This window comes from Patagioenas fasciata, chromosome 2 (genome assembly GCF_037038585.1).
Source record: "Patagioenas fasciata isolate bPatFas1 chromosome 2, bPatFas1.hap1, whole genome shotgun sequence".
Taxonomy (NCBI): Eukaryota; Metazoa; Chordata; class Aves; order Columbiformes; family Columbidae; genus Patagioenas; species Patagioenas fasciata.
Genome location: NC_092521.1, coordinates 121,853,202 through 121,879,662, shown reverse-complemented (window position 1 = coordinate 121,879,662; position 26,461 = coordinate 121,853,202). Strand labels below are relative to the sequence as shown.

At 41.7% G+C, this 26,461-nt stretch overlaps 1 protein-coding gene across 4 annotated transcripts in view; it reads left to right on the top strand.

Annotated features, from left to right (window-relative positions):
• The window catches only part of ZDHHC3 (zinc finger DHHC-type palmitoyltransferase 3), a 34,158-nt gene extending 7,900 nt beyond the window's left edge, over positions 1 to 26,258 (top strand). For 3 of the 4 annotated variants that reach the window (XM_065831021.2, XM_065831020.2, XM_071804864.1), the window contains exons 2-7: positions 3,780 to 4,109; positions 6,790 to 6,914; positions 10,190 to 10,286; positions 12,036 to 12,117; positions 13,879 to 14,009; positions 22,352 to 26,258. In XM_065831021.2, the coding sequence (XP_065687093.1) occupies positions 3,804 to 4,109; positions 6,790 to 6,914; positions 10,190 to 10,286; positions 12,036 to 12,117; positions 13,879 to 14,009; positions 22,352 to 22,597 (987 nt within the window). In that variant the 5' untranslated portion in view covers positions 3,780 to 3,803 and the 3' untranslated portion in view covers positions 22,598 to 26,258. Of the gene's footprint in view, positions 1 to 3,779; positions 4,110 to 6,789; positions 6,915 to 10,189; positions 10,287 to 12,035; positions 12,118 to 13,878; positions 14,010 to 16,762; positions 18,441 to 22,351 lie in introns of those variants that run through there. The other variant, XM_071804865.1, reaches the window with a different exon arrangement.
• The last annotated feature ends 203 nt before the right edge of the window (positions 26,259 to 26,461 follow it).

The window sequence follows — 26,461 nt, the reverse complement described above, 5'->3', positions numbered from 1 at the left end:
TTTTAATTTATTTAAAAGTCTAATGTGTATATTACATGCTTTTTGGTTATTCCTCTAGTGCCAATTGCCTTCCAGATAAAAAAAGAAGAAAAGGTCTTTGCTCTGACATATCCTTAAGCTAAATTGATGTGTGTGCTGTCATTGTGTCTCACATTCACCTAGTGGCCTCTCTTGTAGCCTGACACCGTGATTAAGTCCTTAAGCCCTTTGCCTTCATTGTTTACATATTGTTTGCTCTGTAGCAGGAAGGGCTGACATCTTCCATCTGTGTGTTATAAATTAAGTTCATATGCAGCATGATTCAAGGACAGACCAGTTAGGGCAAGTTACTGCTTCCTCCCCACTAGAGTCTTTATTTGGAGGTATTGTTTATATGCAAATACCAGGTTAGACAACATAAACAAAAGCAGATGTTTGTGAATGTAAGAACAAGGAATTAAAATCCAAACACACAAACCACAAACAGAAAACAAAACAAAAAACCCTCATGGGTCATGTAGAAGAGAAACTCAGACTCCAGGCTCCTGTAACTTGACTCAGTGCACCCTGGAATCATGTATTTCTCACATGAGTGGTGTATATGTACTGATTACTGACTTTTTCATTTTCGTTGCCTGATGATGCCTCTAAAGCAAGCGTTAAATAACTAAGTGCGTTAAATAACATATTTTTCCTCCAGCCAGAAGTCAGGATTGGACATCAGGGCTGTCCCCCCTTAACCACTTCCTTGCTGCACTGCAAAAATGAGTCCCCAGGCTTTCAGATTGAGGTGCCTCAAGGCCACTTCCACTTTGTACGTATTCAGTTCCACAGCAATAGTTTTGGTTCCTCCCCCCCCCCCCCCAGTTTAGCTCAGTAATATTTGTGCAAGAGCTGTAGAACTCTTATTGGAGTGAAACCACTTCTGTATTTGCAAGAGAGGTGATTTGTTTGACTGCTGGAGTGTGCTGTTTGGGACTAAACCCACGATTTTATAATCACTGTGTATTTGTCTGGCTTTCAGTCAGTCTCTGTTACTACTGACCTTAAGGTGACTTGTCAAACTAATTCCTCTGTTAAACAGAGCTTGCTTTTTCTGGGACCATTTCCTTCCTCTGCTTTGGGAAACAAAACCTTGTGTTGGGGAAAGGCTCAGAGTTTAGGCAAAAAATCTTGAAAGTCTGTGTTCAGGACTGTCCCAACTTGTTACTGCACCTAGTATATCAAGTCTAAAACTTCATTTTGAAATCTGAAGACCTAAATTACTGTTTTCTTTCCTATTTTTTAGTGCAATATGATGATACTCTCATCTAAACGTGGTTGGGCATGAATCTTTAATTATGTCAACTTTGTTTTGAGCTGGCAAACTGGCATAACAATTTTAATAAGATGATTAAATAATGCAATTAAGGTTAACCTGTTTCCTTGGAGAGGGGAGGGATTGAGTCTTTAAAATACTTGTGAAGTCTGTGTGAATGTATGAATACATAAGCATCTCTACATAAATGGTGGAAAACTGCTGAAAAGGTATGGATTTACTAGCAGGTATAGATTTATCTGAACTTAGACCACCAGATTGTTTGGGTAATCGCTGTTTCTGAAAATTATATGGCTTGTCTCCCTAATTATCAGGAGTCATGAGGCTAAATTATAGCTGTGGTTAAAATACAAAATACTTACAATGTGGTGTGTGAAGTTTGTGAATGAGGAGGAGAAGTGTGTGTTTGTTTTTCTCACCAAAGTGAATGAGATCTGCACATGCAGTTTTATCTTGATTTATCTGTTCTATGTGAGTATATATAAATATGACTGATATACTTTAACATTAATCCATGCAACTTTCTTCAGATTTATAAACCATCTTAAGCTCTCTCAGTTGACAGCATACCAAGCGCTAAAAGCAGAAATATAAGAGAGTACCTGATTCTCCTGGGCTTTTTATACCAGTTATGTTAGAAAACAGGTACCATGAATCGTCTGGTTCATCAGCTTCTGTATGCTAGAAACTTTGTGCTTCTGGCTTTTGCCTCTGGATGTGGCAGCAGCAGTTCCTGTCACCTCAGTTCCACGTCACTCGCACTAACACGCACAAGCTCATCACTTCTGTGCTTGGATTTAATTAACCATCCTGCTTGTTAATAACCTTAACCTTTGGCTGTGAGAGACTAATTGTCTTCTTATGGATTTGGTCCTCTCGAAATAACAATTACAAAGCAACTTACCATCTCCTTTCCTGTCTAGATAGGGGCAATAGCATCTCCCTTTAGATCAGTATTATGCAAAATAAAGCTTTCCCCTTGTACTGGGGAGAACTTAGCGATAAAATCTTTGAGAGAAGTTTAAGGTCCTAGATACTTTTGTGACCTTCTCATTACGTTTTCTTTGAAATTTACCATTTTGTCTAGGCAACAATATTGCTTTTTTAACAGTTAAACACAAAAATAGCTCCGGCATGAATTTTTTTGGCAGAAAACATAATTAGTGGTCTACATTGTCTCCTTTGCTCTGAATTAAAATGGAAAAAATGCGCTCATTTCTGCAAAGAAGTGAGAATAATCCTTACATGTTGAAGTAGGAGAAGGCTGAACCCTTCTGTTTAGGTATATGCCATTCAGGGTATTTGGTTGCAAAATTATTGTATCAATTTTTGTAGTAGGTGTGTCTTTATGTGTAGCTTGTCATGGTTTTGAGCAATTAGAGCATTGTGCAAATACTCTGTGAAGAAGTATCTTTGAAAGAAGTTGCTGGGTGTGTGAAGAGCCATTTCAAAGCGCAGCATTCCGGATGTGCTCTGACATTGAGCGGTGTACGTTCGCATTGCGGATTGATTGATCCCCTGCCAAAGTCTAATGAGAACCTTCTTTTGTTTTCTCAAATGCTTCTGTTTAGTGAGAGTTACGTTGAAACTGCAGTAAGCACTATGCATACCTGGAGTAGTACAGCTTCTAGCTCCAAAATGAACCTCACCCTCTGGATAGACAAGGTGCCTGCAGAGGCAGAGGGGACAGGGCAATGGCAGCAAGTGTCTTTCTAGTGCCCTTATTGCAGTGGAGTGGATGTATTATAGCTAGGAATGCTGAAGGGAAGGTAAAGTGAATGTGGTAAGGGATTGGAGGAAAGGTGGTGGGAGGAGGACGGCAAAGCAGAAGACTTGAGGAGGTAAGAGTGGGGGACAGCTGTTGTTCAGGAAGAGCATCCCCCAGGCAAGACTAGAAATTGCTATCAAGATCTTTGCTGCTGCTTCAGCAGTTCCCACCACTGTAACTTCTCAGTGGTGTGTATTTGCAGTTTTAGCCCAAAACCATGAGTCCATGGATAAGCAGAAAGGAAACCTCTTAGTCTTGCAAGCTTCCCAGTTTCGGTAGAAGAGACCTTTCCCTTCCCCAGGTCAGATGCAGTAAAATGGGACCCTGCCAGCTGTGCCAGGTGTTTTATCCCACATGACGAAGTCTGATTCTTCAGTCAGTGCTGTGGCTGCTCGTGTTGGTGCCTGCCTGATCACAGTTCTCTTCATTAAGACACTTGTTGCCTTTCCTCTATGGGGGTGGAGGTGGCACACCAGGGGATTTAATGTGTAATTAACCAAGTCTTAAAAGCACTTAGAGAGTCTTCTGAGTAAGAAGTATTCTGATAAGCGCAAGAGTCTGGTTTCCAACTCCATTATTTTGTGTTTGATTTATTTATCTTTTTTAGCTCACTTTCTGTAATTTGAAATATCTGCCATGATCTCCATACCAGTATGTGAATGGACCTCTGTGTGTCTTGCAAAGCAGTGAACACTGTCTCTGTCTCTCTTTTAGATGCAAGTATGGACATAATAGCCTATGATGATTACTCCAGTCCACCGCTTCAGAGATATTGAAAGGAAACCTGAATACCTCCAGCCAGAAAAGTGTGTTCCACCTCCGAGCCGCGCTTCCCTGGGAACAATGTGGTTTATTCGAGATGGCTGTGGTATTGCATGTGCTGTCGTTACCTGGATGCTGGTGTTCTATGCCGACTTTGTAGTCCTTCTTGTCATGCTAGTTCCATCGAGAGATTATGTTTATAGTGTCATCAATGGCACGCTGTTCAACACCTTGGCTTTCCTCGCTTTGGCGTCACATTTTCGTGCTATGCTGACAGACCCAGTAAGTATATCTCTCTCCGTATGTCTTGCCAAGAAACAGGCAGTGTTTTTCTTGTGTGCTACATGTTGGGTAACTTAGTTGTTGAGTGAGTGGCAGATTTAAATAACTTTTGTGTGTCAGGCTGCTGAGTGAGGCTGCTGATGTGGTACGCTAATTTCTCATCCCACTCAAGTCAGATGCAAAGTCAAGGACCCAGCTTTAGATTCCCATTGTGTGAGCAGCTCCTCCTTTTGCACTGAGAAGGAGAGCATTTCTCTCTGATGCTCTTTTCTCCCCAGTGGCAGAACTCGTGTTTGTGGCTTGTCGTGTCTTGACAAAGAGGAGAGCTGGAAAAGCTGGTTTTGGTTGTCTGTCTTGGCAAGTATTGCTTCAGCAGAGTGCAGCAGAACGTGTGTTGTTTTGAAAAGCTGTGTTACCATCTCTCATACTAGTGATTTAGTTGAGTTTATTGAACCACGCTGAAATAAATACTACATGAGCGTGCTAAGAGCTGGCACTTCTTAGGCAGGTGGGAAGCAGCAGAGTTGTAGGAGCCCCTTGTATGTATGTCTCCATAGGACATTGCTTTATGAGGGATCTGGTCTGCTGCTTGTCTTTCAGCTAGCGAAAAGATGCAGTTTAGTACCATGATGCTTACTCTGAGTGGCCTGTGATAGCTTTTTTGCTTAATAATGTCTGGACAGTAGATTGAGTTCAAAACCCCATCTCCACTGGTCAGTGGAAGGATATACAAGCTCAGACTCCTCTTGGCCCTTTCCTCCTGAGTGTTCTTGTTACTGTTGGAAATGGCAGTGTGCCTCTGATATTCTAATTATTCCTTCCAAATGTCGTTGTCTACTTGAAACCTTATTAGGTGCCATCAAAACTTCAGTGTAATCTTTTTGTCTTAGTTTCCACCTTTCCCAGAAGCTGCAGCACTGCAGAAATGGCTTGATTTGGGTTAATTTCACAGTTTATGGTAAAGACTGATGCATGGCGTGCTCCTGCTGCTGGGCAGAACTATGAGCAGTAGCTGAGCCTCTGAAACTTCTGGTAGTTGGCCTCGGGAATACAGGGTTGCAGCAATTTGTTATATAGTTTATATCCTAGGGGTTCTTGTTGTTAATTATTGTGTGTTGTGTGGCTTTAGTGCCTAGGGACCTTCAGGTCACTGGAACTATTTTGCAGAGTTAGCAAGAACTCTTTTGAAACAAAAGCTGTTTTCTGAAGCAGGCTGGGCGAGCAGTGTTGGAGAAACAGATACAATCTCTATGCAGAGTAATTGGGAAAAGATAAGTTAGTTCCTACTCTGTGGTGGGATTTTGTGTGCGGAGGGCGAGAGTCTGTGGGATTTTGTTTTATTCTTTGTAGAGCTTTTTTGTGGTAATCAGATAAACAAAACAGTGGAGGGAAGATAAAGTGAAGGGATGCAGCAACATCTGGCAGACAGTTTGAGTCAGGGATGGAGGAAGCAGCTGGAACGTGGAGAACCAGGGGCATGTCTGGGATCAGAATGAAACAGAAAGCACCACCGATGCAAACAAATAGGAATTCTTATTATAAATAAATGAAAACATGAATTCTTCAGAATTGATAGTGTGTTGTGCTTTTCAGAAACTGCCTTCTGTGGATTCTTGGTAAAAACATTCTTAAGGTTTTGAGCTTTGCAGTGTACAAGAGAGAGAACATAAGTTGTAGCATTTTATGGAGACTGACCTTGGTAATTTTTAAATTGGTCAGGAGGTTTCTGGAAAGACTGAAAGACTGCTCAAGAAAGACTTATAGTACAGGTTCAACATGCAGTTCTCTCATTGATGTGTATTATTCCTACTTATTGCTGTTGGGAGGCTGTATAGATGTGTTAAAAAGAGACTGTTCCCTCAGAAATCTGTTAAAATGTTACATCCTTGGTTTTATTTCAGTATAAAAGCTTTTCATCCACAGAGGTGCATTTGTGCCAGTATACCAGCATGGATTCATACAGCTTGTTTCTTAATTTTTTTTTTTTTAAATTTTTATTTTTTTGTTAGTTTGGTTTTTTTTAGTAAATTTATGGCCCTAGAAAGGCTGGAAACTCTTGAACTTGGTCTCCCGCAGCAGCAATATTTTACGTGTTTAAAGACACATATCTTAGTGGCAGTTACGCAGCTAAGAATGTTTTACTTAGTCTTATTCAGGTGGGAGGATTATTAGTGTTCACTGAATGTTAAACCATGTTTTAAATAACAAATACACAATGGAAGCATAGCTATAAGTACATGAGGTGTTTACCAGCAATTCTTAGTGCCCACAAGGGTACGTCAGAAGTAGCTGCTTCTACTGGAATAGAATGTCTACAGTTTCCAGTTTGTGATATGAAACACTGGCTTGATAGATTTGTTGATAGATGTGGAAAGAGTGATGAGGATTCTTAAAATATTTAAGGTTACTATAGGATTACGAAAGACTAATTGCTTAAGTGAGTATTTAGTTATGTTTAAAAAAACAGAAATCACCAAAGTTATGTTCAAGATGTGCTTACATATATTAGGACCTCATTTTAATTTATTTTCTTGCTCTTCCTGGAACTCTGTTGATCTTAGGGAAGTTTGTATTTCTTTCACTTCCCTCCCCTCCCATAGTTCTAAGTCATCCTATTGTTGTTAGCACTCATAATGTCCACAGGTTAATCTTCTGTTTTGTTTTGTTTTGTTTTCTGCAGGGTGCTGTACCCAAAGGTAATGCCACAAAGGAGTTCATCGAGAGTTTACAGCTAAAGCCAGGACAGGTGGTTTACAAGTGCCCAAAGTGTTGTAGCATCAAACCTGACAGAGCACATCACTGCAGGTAAAGTCTTTTCTGAGGATTGCTCTTTTATCAAGACCTCAACACTTTTCCAGTGTGCCTTGATCTAAATTGTTATTGGAGTCTGAGACTGAAGTGGTTAAATTGAGAGACTGGCATCTGAATTCTGTTGCCAGTAGTGCCAGACACGTTCAAGCTTCCCTGAAAAAAATCTCAGGCTTTTTCTGACAAGTTTTCATCTATAGTGTGCTGGGGCCACTTCTTATGAAGTGAGAAGCACTTGAAATGAATGCTGCCTTTGCTCCAGACCTTTGATTGACTTTCCACATATTTTCATGTAAGTGTGACTTAAAAAGAGACACTATATGCCAGAATGCGTAGAAATTCATTAAATGTAATGTCTCTCCAAAGGTTGGTGTCCTTTCTCTGCTTGTTTTCGTTTGCAAACCTACTTGTCTTAACTGTAGATTCTATTTAGAAGTGGTATTTAAATTAAAACTAAAGTTCAGGTAACTGTATATATTTTTTAAGAGTTCCAACTTCCACATTTTCATTGAGTACTGTGACTTTGCTTTATACTTTGTGTTAAATATACCTACTGATCTGTCACGTCCTTTCTTCTTCTGGTGAGATAAACTTCCCTGAAGAGAGTAACTGCTAGTGAGCTTTTTAGTTTTTGCTCACTGGCAGTGAGCAAAATATAACTACTTCCTAAAATTCTCTTCTGCTTTTAAAACAAGTGAACCTGCTTTCCAGTAAGGAGTTAATGAGTTTACACTCGTGTCCCTTCCTTACCTACTCAAAACCCAATACATGCTGAGAGAGCTCGTATCATGGTTACTGCTGATTCATGCAGGGATCTTGTGGGGAGGAGAATGTGTAGTACTGAGTTGAACAAACTTGTTCTGGTGTTTAAATTTTTCATATTTATTTTCAGACCCTTAGTTTGCAAATGTTTTTCTTTTTTGCCAGTTTTTTTTATTTTAATCAAAATCAGGAGTTGGTAATTCAGTAGGAGCAATGTGATCGTGCCTATCACTTATTAATGCTACTGTAAAATCCCCTCTGACACTTCTTCAATTATGAATGAAACTTCGCATCTAAAATGCTGTCTTGCTGATGACTCACACAGTGTAGGTAAATGAAGAAGATTCTTTGGCTAAACACAAAACCTCATCTCCATGGTCCTTATTTCTGTCCTTTAAGATAACTTCATAGACATTAAGATTTGAGAAACTGATCCACTGAGCACTGATGCTGTTGAGAATCTTCAGTCAAACTTTTTTTTGGTGGACTAGGGGGATTTATTTGACTTTCACACATCAAGGTTGTGCTTGCACATCAGCAAGAGGTACTGCTAGCTGTATGCCTGAGGGACCAGAGTGTTTTTTGATTCATATGCTATTTTGTAAGTCCCCTGTGGCCAGCAAACTACTCCTGCCAGCGTTTGGAAGCCGAGTGATTGAGCAGGAGGAGAGTGTCTGAGTATGGGCAATCCCCACTGCCTGTAGTTTCCAGTCTTAGTTTCTGAGTTTCCTTTTCCACTAGCTGGTTTCATGTTCTGCCTCTTATTCAGCTGCTTTTGGTATGGAACGGATGCTCTAGCATAGATTAAAAACTCTCAGCCTTTGCTACCTACTTCATGGAGGTAGTCTTTGGCTTGGCTGCCTCAGCTTGTCAGGACCTAGGAGCAGTTTGAAGAGGTTGGTTGGGTACTTACCTGTTTCAGAGCCCAAAGGAGGTGTTGTGTGCATCTGCACAAGGTAAATGAGACTAGAGGGAGCATCGTCCTGCTTTACACCACCTGCCCAGCCTCCTCCCCCCCGCAGCTTTTTCTTATTTTTTTAGCAATAGTAATTGATATTTTTCGTGTGAAGTACTATTATCTGGCAGATAACTTGCTTTTACTGTGCCAGCTGATTTTAGTCCCCATGTAGCTCAAGAATCATTTGAAGCTGTTAATTCTAGCAAAAGAAGGATTTGTGGACTGTTGTCTGCTGCACCTGGGGGCGGCAGGTAATAGGGATCCCGAGGAGAAGCAGCTCCTGATCTGGCCCCCTGCTGGGAGGCTGAGGTCTGCCTGGCCACACTTTCATTTAGGATCGGGGATGTAGCAACGCATTTGTTTTTCAGGCATGGCAGGTGTGGATCCCTGGGGATTACCCCCTCCTGCCATGGAGAGTGAGCGCAAGGCTGTTCTGACAGACAGGTTTTCTATTATTTATTCATATGTGCTCATAAGAACGTGTTTGTGTTTTTGTTTGAATTTCCCTCAAGCATTTAGGTGTTTAAGTTTATTGTTTATATTAAGGTGAAAATATTTTTTTTGTTATAAGAAGAAAAATGAAATTAGCAGAGCCCTCAGTCCTTTCTGTTTAGATGCTGCCAGAATTGCTCTGGAATGGCTGTTTCCTTTTTTCCTGTTGTTTCTTTCTTTTGGGATTTTGTGCTTTTTTTTTTTTCATATTTGATTTCTGTGCTTGTTTGTGCAATGTGGTATCAGGAGACTGCTGTTCCGCTCCTATCATATGAGAAAGCAGCAGAGAAAAACACTTCCTTTATTATGTGAGTTGGAGCAGTTACTAAGAAAGAGAATGATGTTCAGACAGAGTAATAATCTTTTAATTATTTGACTTCTAGCCACAATGTGCAAGCTGCCAAGAATTTGCATTTTGATTTTATTAGCCTGGTTTTGCAAAGTGTTTTAACATGTAATTTTACCTTGAACTGTATATTGTGGTACCGTTTTCCTGACTGACTGCCACAGCTGTTGTGTGCTAGTATGTGGCTTATCTTGATGTTAAGAATCTGTTCTAATGCTTTGTTTCTTTTTTTTGCAAGTTCCTGCTACCAGCTAATGTTAGTACATAAACCGTAGTCTGTTATTAGCAACTCTGAAAAATATCATTATTCATTACTGTTTTTTACAACTTCCTGGGTTGTTTGTTTCTGTTTGTTTTTCATCTGTGGACATTTTCACAGACTGGATAGGTTATAACTAAACTAAATCACAGGTTTTTTTCCATCTGCCTGAGTGTGTTGTTCAAACTATATTTTGATAGAACCACTGATGTGAATATTTTACTAAGGTGTCTTATTTGGCATTATTTTTTTGCAATGGTGATTTGGTATTGTGTGGCTCATTTTGAGCAGACATGGTCAAATGAACAAACCACAAATACAAATGTGGTGACCAGTAAATTCATTTAGGTTCCAATTTCAACTCTGATTCTTTTCTTCCATTTCTGTGCCCTCCAAGCCCATGTGAAATCTTGTATTCCTGGAATGAAATGTGCTAAAGACCTGTGTTCTTTCAGTGTTTGCAAGAGGTGTATTCGGAAAATGGACCATCACTGCCCATGGGTCAATAACTGTGTAGGAGAGAATAACCAGAAGTACTTTGTACTGTTTACAGTAAGTATATTGCAAGTGTTGTTTGAGGTTGTCCAGTGGGCAGCGCTGAAATGCTGTGTATGAAGCAGCCCCAAAGGCTGACTGCCTTTTTTTTTTTCCCCTTGTTTCAGAAGAACTTTACAGGGAACTGTCACTGACTTTATTTTGCTAATTAGGAAACACACACAACACAGTAACAGGGGAAAAGGTGTCAGGGGAACTATTTGCCAGGGTTTTCATAATGTGAGTAGTTTGTTGTGGCGTTGAGTCAGAGTCCCAGGCCATTTGTAGGTTCCTAAATGTTGTGGTTGTACGAGTACGTGAGTGGGATCATGTAATAAGAGCTGTTGCCACATCTGAAGTGTGGAGTGGGAAGTCTGCATCCTCTTTGGCAAGGATTATCCACCTTTTACTTGCAAGTGGTTTATTTTCATACTTGAAAACCAAGGAGGTGTTTGACTTTTTCTACTATATCTGTGGCATCATGAGGACGAAAACAGGAGTGCAAACTTGAATACTACATATTCATGGAAGGGTTGAAATCTGCTCCATCAAAGCAAACTGCAAATATCCCGTGGGAGTAGCATGAACATTACAAGGCTGAGATTCAGTGATGCTGTTTTATTAATAAATCTTTTGAGACATCTGTAGGTTAGAGGAAGAATGTTCTCATATTACCAAGTAAAAAGGGAGAGATTTTCAGTTAAGTGGAAAGGCTTACTGTTCTGTGGTGTGGTTTGTTAGGCTGTGGGTTACAAAACAAAATGAATCCAATTTCTTTGCCTTGAGCAAGGTTTTCTTCACCAGGAGGTGTTTTAATCCTATCAAAAAGATTTCTGTTTCTGTTACAACTGACATCTACTTTCAAGCAGGCTGTATTGAACACTTAATGTAGTGGAGAGAGAAACAAAAAAGGTTGCTGGTTTTGTTCTTGGTTATTCTTTTTGAGATCTGAGGAGCTCAAAGAACAACAGCACGCTCAACTTGCAAGGAAAACCAAAATATTCTCCTGTCACCTTTTACTGCTTCCACAGGGATTTCTTGTAACATAACCCCTCTCACTTCCAATATTTGCCAGCCTGTGTCAGAGTCTGTAGATTCTGGAGAGTAATGTTTTTAGCCCTGTTTTGGTAAGTTGTAGTGTGTGTGTATGTATGTGTGTAGCACTGCATATAGTTTAAAACAAAAAGGATTAAGTACAAATTATTTAAGCTTGAGAGGAACTTTCCATGCAGTGTCTGCCTCAGGGAAAAATACTTTTTTAAAAAAATAATTTTTCTGAAACTTATGCTGGAAAATGGATAAAATGCATGTTGTGGTTAGAACAAATTAGCTGTATTTCTCTGGGAAACTGCAGTACTCTCAAAAGCAAGGACGTAAGCTTTGACGAGATGATACCTCGATGTCAGAGTGTTGCTGTTCTCTGTAAGCTGTGCTGTACTCAGCTGAGATCAGGACAGTGAGCTGTGTGGAAGGCCATGCTGGGGTGCAGGAGTCTGGGATTTGTGTCCTCCAGGCTTTGAATTTTAACACTGGCCCTGCTGTGCACTCAGAGCTGTTAGTAAAGCCAGAATGAGTCTGTGTAGTCTTGGAATTTGCCAACTTCAGGGTCCTCATTTAGGAGGGATGGGGGAGGGCCTGGTGGCTTTTGGAGTGGTTTTTGGTTTGGGTTTGTTTGAAGTCTTAACACGTTATTTAAAGTATTTGGAAGATTCGGCATTTTGGTCTTTAAACGTACCTGATACCTATATTACATCCTTTGTTTTTCAGATGTATATAGCACTGATTTCCCTGCATGCTCTAATCATGGTGGGATTTCACTTCTTGTATTGCTTTGAAGAAGACTGGACAAGTGAGTACTAACAAAGTATTTCATTCAAATACCAGATTAACCTATGTATAAGACCTTATAATGTAGTACGCTTGTAAGGCAACCCATTTTATGCTGGTTTCAGGAGAATGCTATCAGGGAACTGCTGTGCTACCTCTATTGTTTGTTTGGTTTTTTTAAAATCCTGGAACTTCCTCATTGTTTCTGACATGCTGAGATCTCTGTCCTGAAAAGTCCTGTTTCAACTTAAGCCTAACACTGCCTAGGGAGAAGCTGAGATGTGAAAACAACGAGATAGTATGTGTGCAATAATCTACTGCTGATGTGAATGTGGCACTGATTTCCTGAATGCCAACACAAGATAAGAAGAACGTGTGTAATTTTTTAAAAGGGTAGTGTGAATCATTCTTGCAAGACTGCCAGGAAAACATACTAACTCAGATCCAAAAATCCACCCTCACAAGAACAGACAATTCCTTTCCACGCAAAAAAAAAAACCCAACCAACCAACCAAACAGAAAAATCCCAGCCCTCGCTCTGGAGCAGCCAGTGAGTAAATTTTCACAAAGCCAGTTGAGATGTGTTTTTAAAAACACAAATAGATATGGAAAATCCTCTAGGTAATGCTGAGTCAAACAGCAAGCTGTCAAAGAATGTGTGTGCAGATGTATCTGCTGCTTGTGGATTTTTCTGGAAGAGCATTAGCTTCATTTTTCTTGAAGTTTCACTTGTGTCATTCAATATAATGACCTGTTTTAGTTTATAATACTGCAGACAGTGGACACATTTACACATATGAACTGAATTTGACAGTGTTGTTCTGCAGTTCAAAACTTTTTCAAATAGCCACCAGCTGTTACTGAGAACATCTGGATTTTACTATAGTGGCTGGGGCCATAGGGGAAGGATACATCAAAAGACAGAGTTTCCTTTGCCCACTGTTTTGGAGCCTGTATTTGTGAGGGAAGCACTTTCCCACCTGTCCCAGGTTTGGTGGCAGAACAGAGCAGTTACGATAGATGGGTCTGTGGTTCCATCTGCCTTGGATACGTGCTGATTGTGTTAGACCCTGATTATGGTGTTTCTGTTAAAGCTTAGCATCTCACGAGGAAAGTAAGGTTTTTGATGATTCTCATTCTTGTATTTCAGAAAAATATGGAGATGTTCAGACACGTACAACACTCAACACTATGATTTTTGCCCTACAACATTTTTCTTTCTCATCCTTTCTTCTGCTTCTCTTTTATAGTTACTTTCTCATATTTTTTTCAGTGCTTGCCAGAGTTTGCACTAAAGAGTATGAGGAAAAATAAGAATTTGGCTTAATCTGCCCTTCTTTAGGTTATGACTTAGAGCAGTTATGAAAGGAAGAGTACTCTAATTATCCTTGTGTCCTGACGACCAGCTTGCGATTTCTAATGGGACTTTATAATTTTGGAAAATCTGTTAAGATGAAAGTTTAGTAGAGAAGCTACAGGTGAAATGGAGTGGAGTCCTAGTCAGTGTGCTGGGGAAACACCTAAGTGGAAAAGAAAGTTGTGTTCTTGAAGTGTTGCAGGGTGGGTTTTTTTTAGTTCTGCTTTTATTTAAACTTGTGGGATCATTTTCATTGTTGAATAACCTCAGGAATGTCAGAACTTCCCTGTGCACCTTTTTGAGAATGAGGATCGTGTAATTTATTTTGATAGCTTGAGTATGGAAAACTTGTGGCTTAGCAGGTGTTAAGCAGTTGCTGCATTACATGATCTCTCCCCTTCCAACTCCATTGTTTTGTCTCCACAGAGTGCAGTTCCTTCTCTCCACCAACTACGGTGATTCTTCTCATCCTCTTGTGTTTCGAGGCTCTCCTGTTTCTCATCTTTACCTCGGTTATGTTTGGGACCCAAGTACACTCCATCTGCACTGATGAAACGGTTGGTGTTTCACAGACTCTCCTTTACTCTCTCTCACCATTTGTATAAACCCTGTATAAAGCTACAAGGTTTTCCCTCGTTGCGTGGGGAGTTCATGTATGTGTAGCCTTTGAGGAAAGATCCAGTGTCATAAACTGAGCTAGCACAGTGCTGGATTGTGCTCTCTGAAGGTTACTGTGAGTAGTGTACACCTACATATTGGCTGGGATGCTGTGTTGACAGTACTTCTGATAAGGTGGGCATTGGTAACTGGGATGACTCGGTAGAGCATTTGTCCCTGTGGATTCAAGAACCTTTTTCCTTTAGTGAAGTGTGTTTACATTGATACTGTCTGAAATTCAGCTGCGTGTCCCCTGGTGTCACTACAGCTTTATGTGCTGGAAAACCAGGACGAGCAGGTGTAGGAGGGAGATACACATACAGACACAAATGCACTTCTTCTAGTCCCGGAGCAGTTACATTTATACAGTCCTAAAATTACATTTGGCCTTTTAAAGGCAACTGTGAGGCTGATGTGGCCCCTGGTGAAAATGAGTTTGACACCCCTAGTCTAGTCCATAAGGTTTCCAATTTTATCTGCTTGTTAAACAGTTCAAAAACTCTTGCCAAAGGGAGAAAAAGAGAGTGGAGTAGGCCCATGGAAACCTGCTGGGTACCATCTGGTGCAAAGCCACCATGCTGTCCCCAGGCAACGATGGCATAGCAGAGGTTACGTAGTAATGTTGCAGTCCGTTGTCTATCCCGTTTGCCCACTTCTGTAAAGATGGAGCTTGTGACTCCTGGGGATGTTCCTGCACTGTGAATACTGCTGGCCTTCACCAAGCATGCTCAGATACCTTAATTAACTGGAGTGGTTGAAGTGATAAGTCTTAAAAGAGCAACAACTCTTTTTTCTTCCCCTACCTCCTTTAGTTTTCTTTCCACTTCACTTGTTTGCCCATGGCCAGTTGAAGCTAGAATAGGTATTTTTGCTGCCATTTGAGAGCTATGACTGGCATCTGTAAGATGTAAGAGTGTAAGAGCCCATTGCTCCTGAGTCTTTTTTGCAGTACTTTTGCAAATACTGAACTTCTGCAAGAGGCTGCTGTTCACATTGTGGCTCTTGTGTGTTCAGAGGAAGACATCAGGTGTTGTTTCTGCTGTGGAGAGCCCTGGGAAGAAGTACAGTGTCACACAGAACAACAAGATCCTGCCAAGCTTGAGTTTGTCAATAAGCGTGTGAATTAGCAATGCTGCCTGTGAAATCATCATTTGGATTTCTCAATCTTTGAAGCCTTTCAAGAGCTTTTAGAAGCTGCTTCCTATAGCTGGGCACCCAAATAAGCCCCCCCAATTTTCCCTTCCCCTTAAATTCTGGGAGCTTATAGATGTTAAAAGAACAATGTCACAATCTAAAATAAGAAAAGAAACATGGCTTCCCCCTGTTGGGTTGTGGGTTTTCATTTTTGTTTTCTTTTTAAATATGTACTATTAAGTGTTTTGCTCCGTGGAATGTCTCATTATTGATTTGCTAGCATTGAGCTGGCTGTGTCTGGCAAGCAATCTTTTTTGAACAGAGGAATGTTTCCAGGTGAAATTCTTCCAGATGCAGTCTCTTGCAGTGTGTTATTTCATATTTTAGAGACAGGGCTGTGTCTTGCCCTTTCTCCCTTTCTTCTTCCAGTCGCTGGAAGACCTAACTCTACATCTTGTGTACGTTGTCCCACCAGGATGGTTCCTTTCTGCCTGAAGGGACCCAGAGCCCTAGTATTTTGCTGTTGTCTCTAGAGGGGACATATACCAGGGATCAGCACAACTGTCGCAGTTGACCCATGTGTTCTGCAGAGCTCCCAGAATCGGTAATTTGAGACACACAGATTCATTACAGTGCATTAATCCAGAGCACAGGCGAGACATGTAGGTCGGGAGAAGCTTACCTTGCAAAAGACGCGAAGTTAAAGAACAGAGTGATCAGCCCGCTGCTGCAGCCTGTCTGAGATTAATGCTCTCCAGTCACTGCACCCATTCATTTTGCTTCTGTGGCAGCCAGGCACAGCTCTGCTGAAAGACCAAATTTACTTGGTGGGTGTTAGGCACAATACAGATAAATTTTTATTTTTTTTAATGATTGACTAGCGAATGTTTTAGCTGATTGCTTGATGGCTTATTTTTATTCTCCCTCTAACCTTTACTAAACAATGCCAATGATTTCTCTCAAATCGGTGTCTTATTTAACCCTTTCTTCCTGCTGTCAGCCTGTGCATGATTCTAATGAAACATGAAGAGGCACCAGGTAGACTCAGCTACACTGAGCCATGGGCACTTCCTGAACTTGCTTGGTGAATCTGGGAGCATTATCGAGGTGGTCTTTGGGTTTGTGGGTTGTTTTTTTTGTCTGCAAGCTTATAATGGTTTCTTCTAAAACTTTTCCATCTGGTTAGCACATAATGCTTTCAGCCATTAAAGCACATACTTCATGATAGGTTTTAGGCAGTGGGCTTTTTTTAATTGACATCAGAGGCAATTGGAGGTCAGGTCTTAAAAGGTTTATGAAATATCTAGGCCTGAATAAAATGGAAGTAATTTTATTTGCAAGGAATATTTTCTATCCTTAGTATTTTTTTAGTATAAAACAATGAAAAGGAAAGGCAGTAAAGACATGTATTTTACTACTCCATCCTTTAGAGAAGGGGTAAGTGAGAACAGACCTTTCCCCAAACCCAGAACTACAAAATTTGAGTGTTTGACTGAAAATGTGATATTTCTGTTTTCAGGGAATAGAACAGTTGAAAAAGGAAGAGAGAAGATGGGCTAAAAAAACAAAATGGATGAACATGAAAGCAGTATTTGGCCATCCGTTCTCTATAGCATGGCTTAGCCCATTCGCAACACCAGACCAAGGAAAAGCAGACCCATACCAGTATGTGGTCTGAGGAACTCTTGACCAGCATTTCCACTAAAATAAGAACATATTACAGCACTACTGTTATAAATTTTCCATGAATGTTGAAAACAAAAAGCAAAACAAACTTTTTTTATGTCTATTCAATGGCTGATAATTGCAGAGAAAAAAAAGCCCTGTATTCCACAATTTCAGATAATTCTATATCTCTGGCTGAAACTGCTGCTGCTTTTTTTTTTTCCTTTTTCTTTCTCATTGTTTTTTTTCTTTTTTTTTTTTTTTTAATCTTGTTAACTTTACTGGCCTTTGTTTCTTTCTGCTTTCTGTATGGCATAACTAATGTGAAGGGGATCCTCTTTCTCTGTTGTGATCCACCTCTTCTGAGTAGATTCTCATGCTGTCTCCTGACTGTGATGAGCTCTGTGGAAGACATGTGAGTGCCAACAGCCCTACACAGACACCTTTGGACCTCCCGAAGGGGCACGTTGCTCTTTCGTAAGCGAACTTGAACCGGGAAGCAGACACTTCACTTGCCAAAAGGTGCAAGGCAAGAATGCGACACAGCAAAGAGCCAGTTGACCTGGTGATCGTATACAGTTAAAAGTACTCAAAACAAACGTTGCCAACAGCAATTCCCACCCCACCCTCCTTTTTCCTTCCAGCCACAGAACTGATTCCATCCTTCTGGCATTATTTTGTCTGTTCCCTCCCTTGTGCGCAGGAAATCGTTGCCCTCTTAGGATAACTCTGGCAGATTTTAGAAGACTCGTTGGATTATTAAATGCCTTACATTTGCAGGAAAGAAAGAAACCTAATTTTCAAGTGTTTAGAATAGCAGAATCATCTTGTTTGTGTATATTTGTCTTGGTAAATGAGTTGTTAGAGCAATGCCTGCTAAACAGTGTTAATGTGAAAAACTGACATGAATGCCCAGACTACTATAAAGACTAATGTTGACGGGATGTGTAGGTGTACCAGGGCGATTGATTCTATATTCTTAGCACTGCCCTGATTTAGAGCTTTGTAAGTCTTTTCTCATATCTATGCATACATGTGTATGTGTGTAAACACACACACGTATATGTGTAAGTGTTTTCAAGTGGGAAATATTGATGGTAAGGCGCATGCATATTGTTATGAGCTGTGTGGTGATGGAAGTGGGAGGGACAGAAGGCGTTCCAGAAACGGGTAGAGCTAAACCATTCATAATTACAGCTGACATTCTTGTGTTCAGGCAGGAATTTTATTATATTTTTGGATCGTGACTCCCATGGGTTCATCAAATGAATTGCGAACAAAGGAAAAATACAAATCAGATGTGTCCATGACTTCCAAGGAATCTTTTCTTTCCTTGGTTTAAAACAAAATGGTATTGTTTTTTTTGGAAAATGGCGTGTTTAGACTGCTTCAAAGCCATGAGGGAAGGGAAGGAAATCAGGGAAGGAGAAATTTAATGGATGTCTCGTTTTGGAAGTAATGTGAATGCTGCATCTTTTCAATCTGCCAATGCTTCCATATGGAAAACAAATGCAATAAAACTTTTCCAAAAACTTGTTTGCTGTTCCTATTTTCTTTCTTCAAACGTTGGGAAAAATCTGTAGTCGTTTTCTGAACTTTCACTTCCGTATGCAATCACGCAGGAGCACATAAAGTTTAATTGATGGTACAACTTTTAAGTTTAAAAATGAGTTAATCAGTAGTACAGTGGTGGGTTAATCGGTGGTTTTATTTACCCACTCCTGCCTCCGGGGTGGATCAGCGTGAGATCTCTGCAGCACGACTGCCCAGAGGGAGCCACAGGCTGCACTTGTTCCTCGTCAGGAAAACCCTCTGAAGGAAATGTGGCCTATGCAGACATGTTTCCATAGCAAAGAAAAGCTGAGGTTTTGTTTTTTGTAGTGCTGATACTGCTGATAGTGGAAAGCTACTGTAAATAAACATGTAGCTCTGGTATGCAATGCTGTTTTTCAGAGAATGGTCCCAGCTTAATGGTTAAGGGCTGGATCCTCGGCCTCAGTCAGTGAGAGATGTGCAGGTGATAACTTGATCTGGTGGAGAATCTGGCCCTAAAACTGTCTTGGTGCAAAATCATGGGATAGAATCACAGAATCATCCCGGTTGGAAGAGGCCATCAAGATCATCGAGTCCAACCATAACCTAAATCTGCCACTAAACCATGTCCCTAAGAACCTTGTCTGTACACCTTTTCAACGTGTATTGCGGGGACAGGCTTTAGTCACCTAGGCAATTAATGAATGAATATATCTCTTTGTACATTTCATTGCTTTAAAAATTGTTTTGATTATAAATTCCACTGGTGCGCATTCCAGTTTTCGTTTGTTTTTAATTACCCTTATTCACTATGCATTTTGGAAAGAGATTGGTTATTTTGACTATTGTGAGAAAATGTGTAATTGGTGGGTTTTTTTGTTTGTTTCAAACATGCAAATTGTTAACCAGCATTATGTAGTATTGGTATATTCAGTCAAACCGCTTTGTTTTAAATGAGGCGTCATCACAGCTTGCAGAAATGCTCATCGGTACCTGTTATGTGTCTCAGTAGCTGGGGCTCCTCAATGTTACTTGCACTATATGGTTTGGTGGTGCAATTTGGATTATACTAAATGTGGGTCAGTGTTAATACAAGAAAGGCAGACTTACCAGTTTGCTCATGTATTTTCTCAGAACTACCCAGTCAAAGGTGCTTGCTCTGTTTTAGTGTGGCTGAAAGAAACTGAAGGATAAACTTGATCAGAGGCAGGACACTTTTTTTTTTTTCCCAAATCTAAGAGGTGCTCCAAGCAGCAATGAGTGCAAAGACCTGCCGTAGGCAAAGACTGCCTTAATCATGATTTCTGAGAGCAACACTTCCTCTGTCTTCCCCTTTGAATTGTTGCAATGCTTACCCCTTCTAGTCTCTCTTTCCCTTTGGATTTTAAAAGTGTATTAAAAAAAAAATGTGCGTTGCTTGTAACATGCAAGAGCTGTCCTGCAGATCGCTTCTGGGTCAGGCCACGCAGCACAGCATCCTCCTCTGGTGCTGTGCAGGAGCACATACCAAGGGCAACAGTGGGACAAACGGGGTCTGTCCTGCAGTGTCGCGGTGGTAATGGGTCACCCTTGTCTTACCGTCCCTGCATTTGCAACGCTGCACCGCTTACTGAAATGGGAGTGTCCAGTGTTTAAATATTGCTCTGTGTATGTATGCTCTTTTCACTATTTGTTCAAAATCATGTAATTTGAAATAGTGACAGGTGATGCTTACTGAGCCTTTTTTTTTTTTTAAGTGAAATAGTTGTGTGATGGGAAAGAGAAACAGCTGATAGTTGAATCTGAAATACAAAATTCTCACTTTCTAAAATAATAGTGAGAGATTTGAGGTAAATATATATTAAAAAAAAAAAGGTTCATTAAGCAGTAGTGAAACATCTTCAACAGTTGTGCCTTCCTTTCTTCCCACTTTTAAGGCAAAACCTCAGGCCCTACTGACTGTGGGGCAGGCAGCCAAAGTCAGACCAGGATACGATTTTTAAAACTTCTGCTCGTTTTCAATACATGCCCTGCAGGGATTAGCGAGGTCAGGCTGGGTGAGGGAAAGTATGCCCCTGCCTGCGCTGATTAACTGCTCCCTAATCTGGTTTTAGTGCAACCTCCGCCTGACCTTGCTTATCACCCTGGTTAGCAGATTCTGTTTGTAGCAGGTAAGCGATGTTGTTTTGGGGAGTGAAAAGAGGGCTCGCTGCCCAAAAGTGCTCAAGATCCTTATTCCCCATCTAGATGTCAGTGTGGAATTAACCAGATTAGGGACCTGACTGAGGGCAGGATTAAAGTTTGTGCTGCTGGGAAAGGTTTCAATGTTTGGTGGCAGTTTCCCCTCCTGCCCTGTGCTGCTTGTTTTCCTTCTGTCCAGATCTTTGCACAATAAACGCTGCATCAACAGCACTCAATGCCTCGTCCCAATTGTATAGAGGCTATGAGGGCTTTTCCCGGAATAGTCAAAACTCTGCGTTTGCCAGCTTGGGAGCAGAGCGAAAGGACACCATGTCTGTGCTTAGCATTGCAAGAGGCACGTTTGTGCTTCAGGACTTGAATTTTTCCCAAAATTGCAACCCTGAAGACTTAATGTTTTGTACTTCATAATTTCTCCACATTTGCTGTTGGATTTCTCCAAAGTTAGCGTGAGAAATGCAGCGGAAATTAAGCTCCCAAAAGCTTTGCATGTAATTCTTCAGTTTACGGTGTGTTTTCTCCCGGGCCTGCTCGTGCTGACTCAATGTTATTGCAAGACCAAGCTGCTGCTGTATTAAAATGTTGCATTAGTTACAAGGCTTACTGCAAGTCCAACTGTGGTGCCACTGAGCTGTTGTGTGTATTCATTTCCTCCCGCTGCAAAGCTTTGAAATGTTTTCTGGGTCACTAGGGAAAATCTGCAGAATTAGAACGCAACAAGTGTATTTTTCATTCCAGCTCCTCTACAGATGCTCTTCTAAATGGTTTTAACTGAATTTGCTCATTTTGTCCTTCCCTTGAGCATCTAAAAACTTGGAACCGGTATTCTTGCTTCTCTAAGAACAGCGTTTCTATGTGGCCACTTGTATATTGTCAGAAGCATATGTGCAGCTGTAGATCTTCTTACATGGTAAAGAAGATGGGCATAAAAATACGTGCTCTGTTTCACATAGTGGTACCTTTAAAAAAAAAAATAATTCTTAGTTCCTTATTTCTACATGAAAAAGACTGCCAGAAAAAAATGTCACAGCCTAAATTAGAAGGATGTGTTATTTAAATGCCATCAAAATGTTTGCTTTACTAAAAGTGATGCTCTTGGAGAAAGGATGAAATCAGAATAGTGACTGACCAAGGCTCCGGTGTCCTGCTTTGAGACCTCCTCTTCCAGCGGTATGGATGTCCTCATGTCCCAGCGAGTATCCAGCTTGTGATGTGATTTGTCTTAGACAATTCGTTAAATGGAAATTTTGTTCTGAAGTATTTGCTCTTCACTGTTGTTCTTATGTCAGCTTCTAGTGATGGTCCTAGATGTGGCTATGGTAAATTCCTGATCACTGGAAAAAGTTGTAGTATTTTACTTGCATCTGGGCTATTGTAAAATGGCTAAATAAGGTGAAATTTTAAATTTTAATTGCATTTTGTTATTCCTGGAGGGATTAAAAAAGCATTAGGAGAAAAGATCCATGTTTCCAAAAGGGATGGCTTTTAAAACACCTTCTCTTTACCACACAAATCAATAGCAACTTGTACTGAAATAGGTCACCATGTTATCCGTGGATTTTGTCTTGTTTTAGGCTTTTGTTATGAAAGTCTCAGTAACACGAGACATCTGTCTTCGTTGTTCACTAAAACCTAAGCAGCGACCTGGGTGTAGATGAGCCATTTTGCACGTGCTGCAGCGGTTGTACCTTATACAAATGCAAGACGACCCACAACTCTTCTCTTCTTGCAGGGTATTGAGCGTCTTAAAAACCAGAAGCCAACCTGGGAGAAGATCAGCGGCTGGGAAGGAATGAAGCTGGCATTTGGTGGTGCCTTCTCCTTGGGCTGGCTCAATCCCTTTTCAAACCTGAACTGCAGGAGGAGCCCAGTGCCGGCTGAAGCAGCAGCAGCAGCTCCTGCGTCTGCAATATTGACCCAAGAAGAAATCGAGCAGTTTCTCGCTCAAGATGTTGCCGTCCCAGTGTTACATGAATAAGCAAAGCATTCTCCAAGGTGTCAAGAGCAGCTTTCAGGTGGTTCTTTTGGTTTGTTTTTAATAACTGCTTTTGCTGGAGATTTAAAGGGTTGTTTTTTAACATACTTTGGGTGCATTAAAAAATTCAGAGTGTTTATCTGGAAGCCGGGTACAGCACTAGCAGAAGCAATGCAATTCTCCAGAGAAAGCTTTGTAAGGGATGAGTTCGTAAGCTCCTTCTTGGACCTGTGACAAGTGCTTCATTGAGCTTTTCTTACTTGGCCTTTAAGGGAAGTTTCTAATTGTTGGATAGGTTGGCCCCAGCTCCCAGAAATGTGCCGTCCTAAGGAGATTGGTTAATCTTTTGTTCTTACAGCTTTTTGGAGGGCTAAATAATAAACCCTACGCAATGGCCAGATTAGCCCAGATCCAAAGGTTTTCTTGGAAAACATGTCCTTTTTAGCTCTTTCTGTGGATGCTGCTTCTGGATTATGAAAACCGCTGGTGCTCAGGTCTTGGCAAAGGTGCAATACCAGACTACAGGCACAGCAGATGGGTGAGCTCACCATGGGTGTTATTCCTTTGGGCTCCAAAATATCTCCAGGGGTATGTTTTGACCCTCTGTGCTCATGGGACTGCCCAAGACTTTGGCTGAGAGGACAGCGAGCTGATGGTGGTGCCGGGCTGGCGGGAGCCTTCATCCACAGCCAACACAACCGAGAGCGGGCAAGTACTGGCCAAGTTTTCAAGCTGCTGGTGGGGAAAAATCTTTCGCCCAGGATCTGTGGTTCCTGAGCACGTAGGGTGTGTGGAGCGGGAGCTGCCTGGCCGAGCTCTGCAGCCCAGAAGACAGGCAGCTGGTCTAGCTTGGGAACCAGGGATATTTCTGCCGTAAAGAAGAAGGTGATGCGTAAGCACCCTGCTGATGGAGGTACTGGCTCTCTCCATTTGTCTTGTCTAATTTAGATGTCTGTCTGTCTTTTGTTTGTTTTTCCTTGATGGCCAGAGTTAGCTGAGGATGAATATTGCTTCTAAATCATACTAGGGTTTAACATTTTGCTGTTATTTCCTTACACTAATTTTGCAGCCAGCTCCTGGTGCACACTGGTGAGCGCGTAGCAGGAGCGTGTGTCGCTCAAGGAAGGCGTCACTGCAGGTGGCAGTAGTTGCAGCAACGTCATGTGGAGGTGACACTAGCCGCTGCATTCGAACACACTGCAAACACTTAGTGTGCTCCAGACGTCAGTTAGTGTGGTTTTAATTCAGACTGTTTTTCAGGTTGGTTGGTTTGTTTGTTTTTCTTCTTCTCATGTCCCTTAGCTCAATTGTCAGTAAATTTTGCAGGATATTAGAGACGTGCTCCTGGTTCCCCCCCCGCCACAGGATGAGCTTGCTTTCATCTCCCCCTCCTCTATAACATGGACCAAAGATAACTGTTTCCTCTCAAAAGTAAGAGAAAGGAGTTTGGGGGATGAAGGCATAGTATTGCACAAGACCTAGATGAAGTTTTTATTATTTATAGAAGCAATACCAAGTGCAATTTGTGCAAGATGTATTAATGGTGTGACATTCAGGGATACTGTGAAGGGATGAGATTCTCTCCTGCTCTTGTCCTCTGCCACAGTAGTCCCTTTTTCTGGCAAAGGGACTTGGAGCAAACTGAGTGCCATGACTGTTAGGAGCACAGCTCGGTTACAGCCTAGGGAGTATTCCCAAGTAGTTGTTCTATCCCTTATCCCCTCTGTATGTCCCCTCTTTTTCAACGGAAATTAGATTTAGAGAAAAAAAATGGATTTATAAAAGCTTTTTTTGTAAAGGGAAACACCCTGTGTTTGTAGAGGATTGAGGTGTACTCTCCCATAATTTAGACATTAGGCCTTTGAACATCATTGCTGTGTGCAACAGCGTGATAGCGAGAGAAGCAGCTCTCCTGCTCCTGCACCAACCTGTGTTCATATAATCATAGAATCATTTCAGTTGGAAGAGACCCTCAGGATCATCAAGTCCAGCCATAACCTAACCTAACTCTAGCACTAAACCAGGTCCACAAGAACCTCATCTACACATCTTTTAAACATTTCCAGGGATGGTGACTCCATCACTTCCCTGGGCAGTCTGTTTCACTGCCTGACAACCCTTTCCATGAAGAAATTTTTCCTAATATCCAAACTAAACCTCCCCTGGTTCAACTTGAGGCCATTTCCTCTTGTCCTATCACTTGCTACTTGGGAGAAGAGACCAGCACCCTCCATGCTACAACCTCCTTTCAGGTAGTTGTAGACAACAATAAGGTCTCCCCTCAGCCTCCTTTTCTCCAGGCTGAACAGCTCCAGTTACCTCAACCGTTCCTTATCAGACTTGTGCTCCTTTGCCAGTGTCCCACAGGAAAGGGACATCAGGGACATATGCAGCTCTATAAGGGATTTCCTATAGGGAGTAATAGGGATGTTGAAGGAGGAAAAGTAAAAGTGCCCTTTTTAGCTTATGTTTTCTACTTTTGGCTTTCTGCTCAGCCTCTACATCCAATCAATTTCCTGCCTCTGTGCCGTGTCTGCAGTGTGAATGGTGCTATGGAGTTCTGGGGGAAGAAACTAGTTGATAGTTGAAAATCACCTTGAGGCAAGTGCATGGGGGCATCAACTCAGGAGAGACCCCCCCCTTGCCCTATGTTTTGGTGATGCTTCTTGGGACATGGACCCCATTTATGTATCTTTGGGTAGGCACAGGTAGAAGCAGAGTATTTCCTCCTCCACTCTCAAAAAACCTGGTTCTCCCCATCATGAGGATAGGAATCCTTCACTTCTGTTTCCCACCTCTTGTGTTGTTCCTCAGGTGCTGGCATTTCTAGGTGTTTGTTTGTTTTCTAATAGCTGAAATGAAAAAGCAGTGTGAAGGGGGAGGGGGGGAGAACCAGAACAGCCATTCCCCTCCTCCCATGGTGCAATTATGGTCTGAGTGAGAGACAGAGACATGGCCCTGTGCCTCACAGAGAGCCATGGGCAGCCAGCCCAGCTCTGCTTCTGGTGCCCCCAAAGACCTTGTAGGGTGACTTTCTATGTCCAGCAAATTGCTTTTCCTGGTGTCTCTTGGCTGTCAGAATCCCTTGTCCCCCTCTTCCTCCTCCCCCCTGAAGTCCCAGTACCCCTCGGTGTATCTCCTCCATCTTGATATTGTGTGGCAACTGTCAGAAATTGCAAAAATCATCACAAGTTGGAAAAATCTGTTTTATCCACAGCTCTGGCATAAACCTCCTTCTTTAATGACTACCTGGTAGCTTGAAACCAAATGTGGTTTTCGTGAAATTGAAACCAAACGCACCGTTTTCCTTCCCTTCCCTCCATGCCCTCCTTGCCCCTTGTTAAATCGTGCCTTCACCTGCGGGCCATGTTGCTGCAGTCCCAGCTGGCTTGCCGGACACCTGGGGAAAGTGTTCCTTGAGAGCAATTGCAGTGCTGCCAACTGCTGGAAGTCCCATCGCTGCTTCGGTGCAAGGTGTTGATACGTGACAAGGTCATGGCAGACGTGGAAAATGGTCTTGTACTTCTTATCTGGTGTCTTCTACAGCAGGTTTTCTATGCAAGAATTTACATCTCTCTCTCAAAAAAAAATATTTTGCTGTTTGTAACTCCTTTTTGTGCCTCCAGTCACTATTGTACTTATTAAAGGACTAATGCTCCATCTACCGAGGCCCACCTGCTCTTCCCTTCCCTGCGGTCACCGTGCAGACCCTGTGCCTGCTCTGCCTGGGGAGAGGGGCCCCTGCTCCCAGCCCTGTCACCACTGAGGTGGCCTTGTGGGGACCCAGCGTTACCATGGGGCACCAAGACACCCTGGGCAGAGGGGTGGTGGGGCCCGGGGAGTCTGACCGCCTTTTGTGGCCCAGCT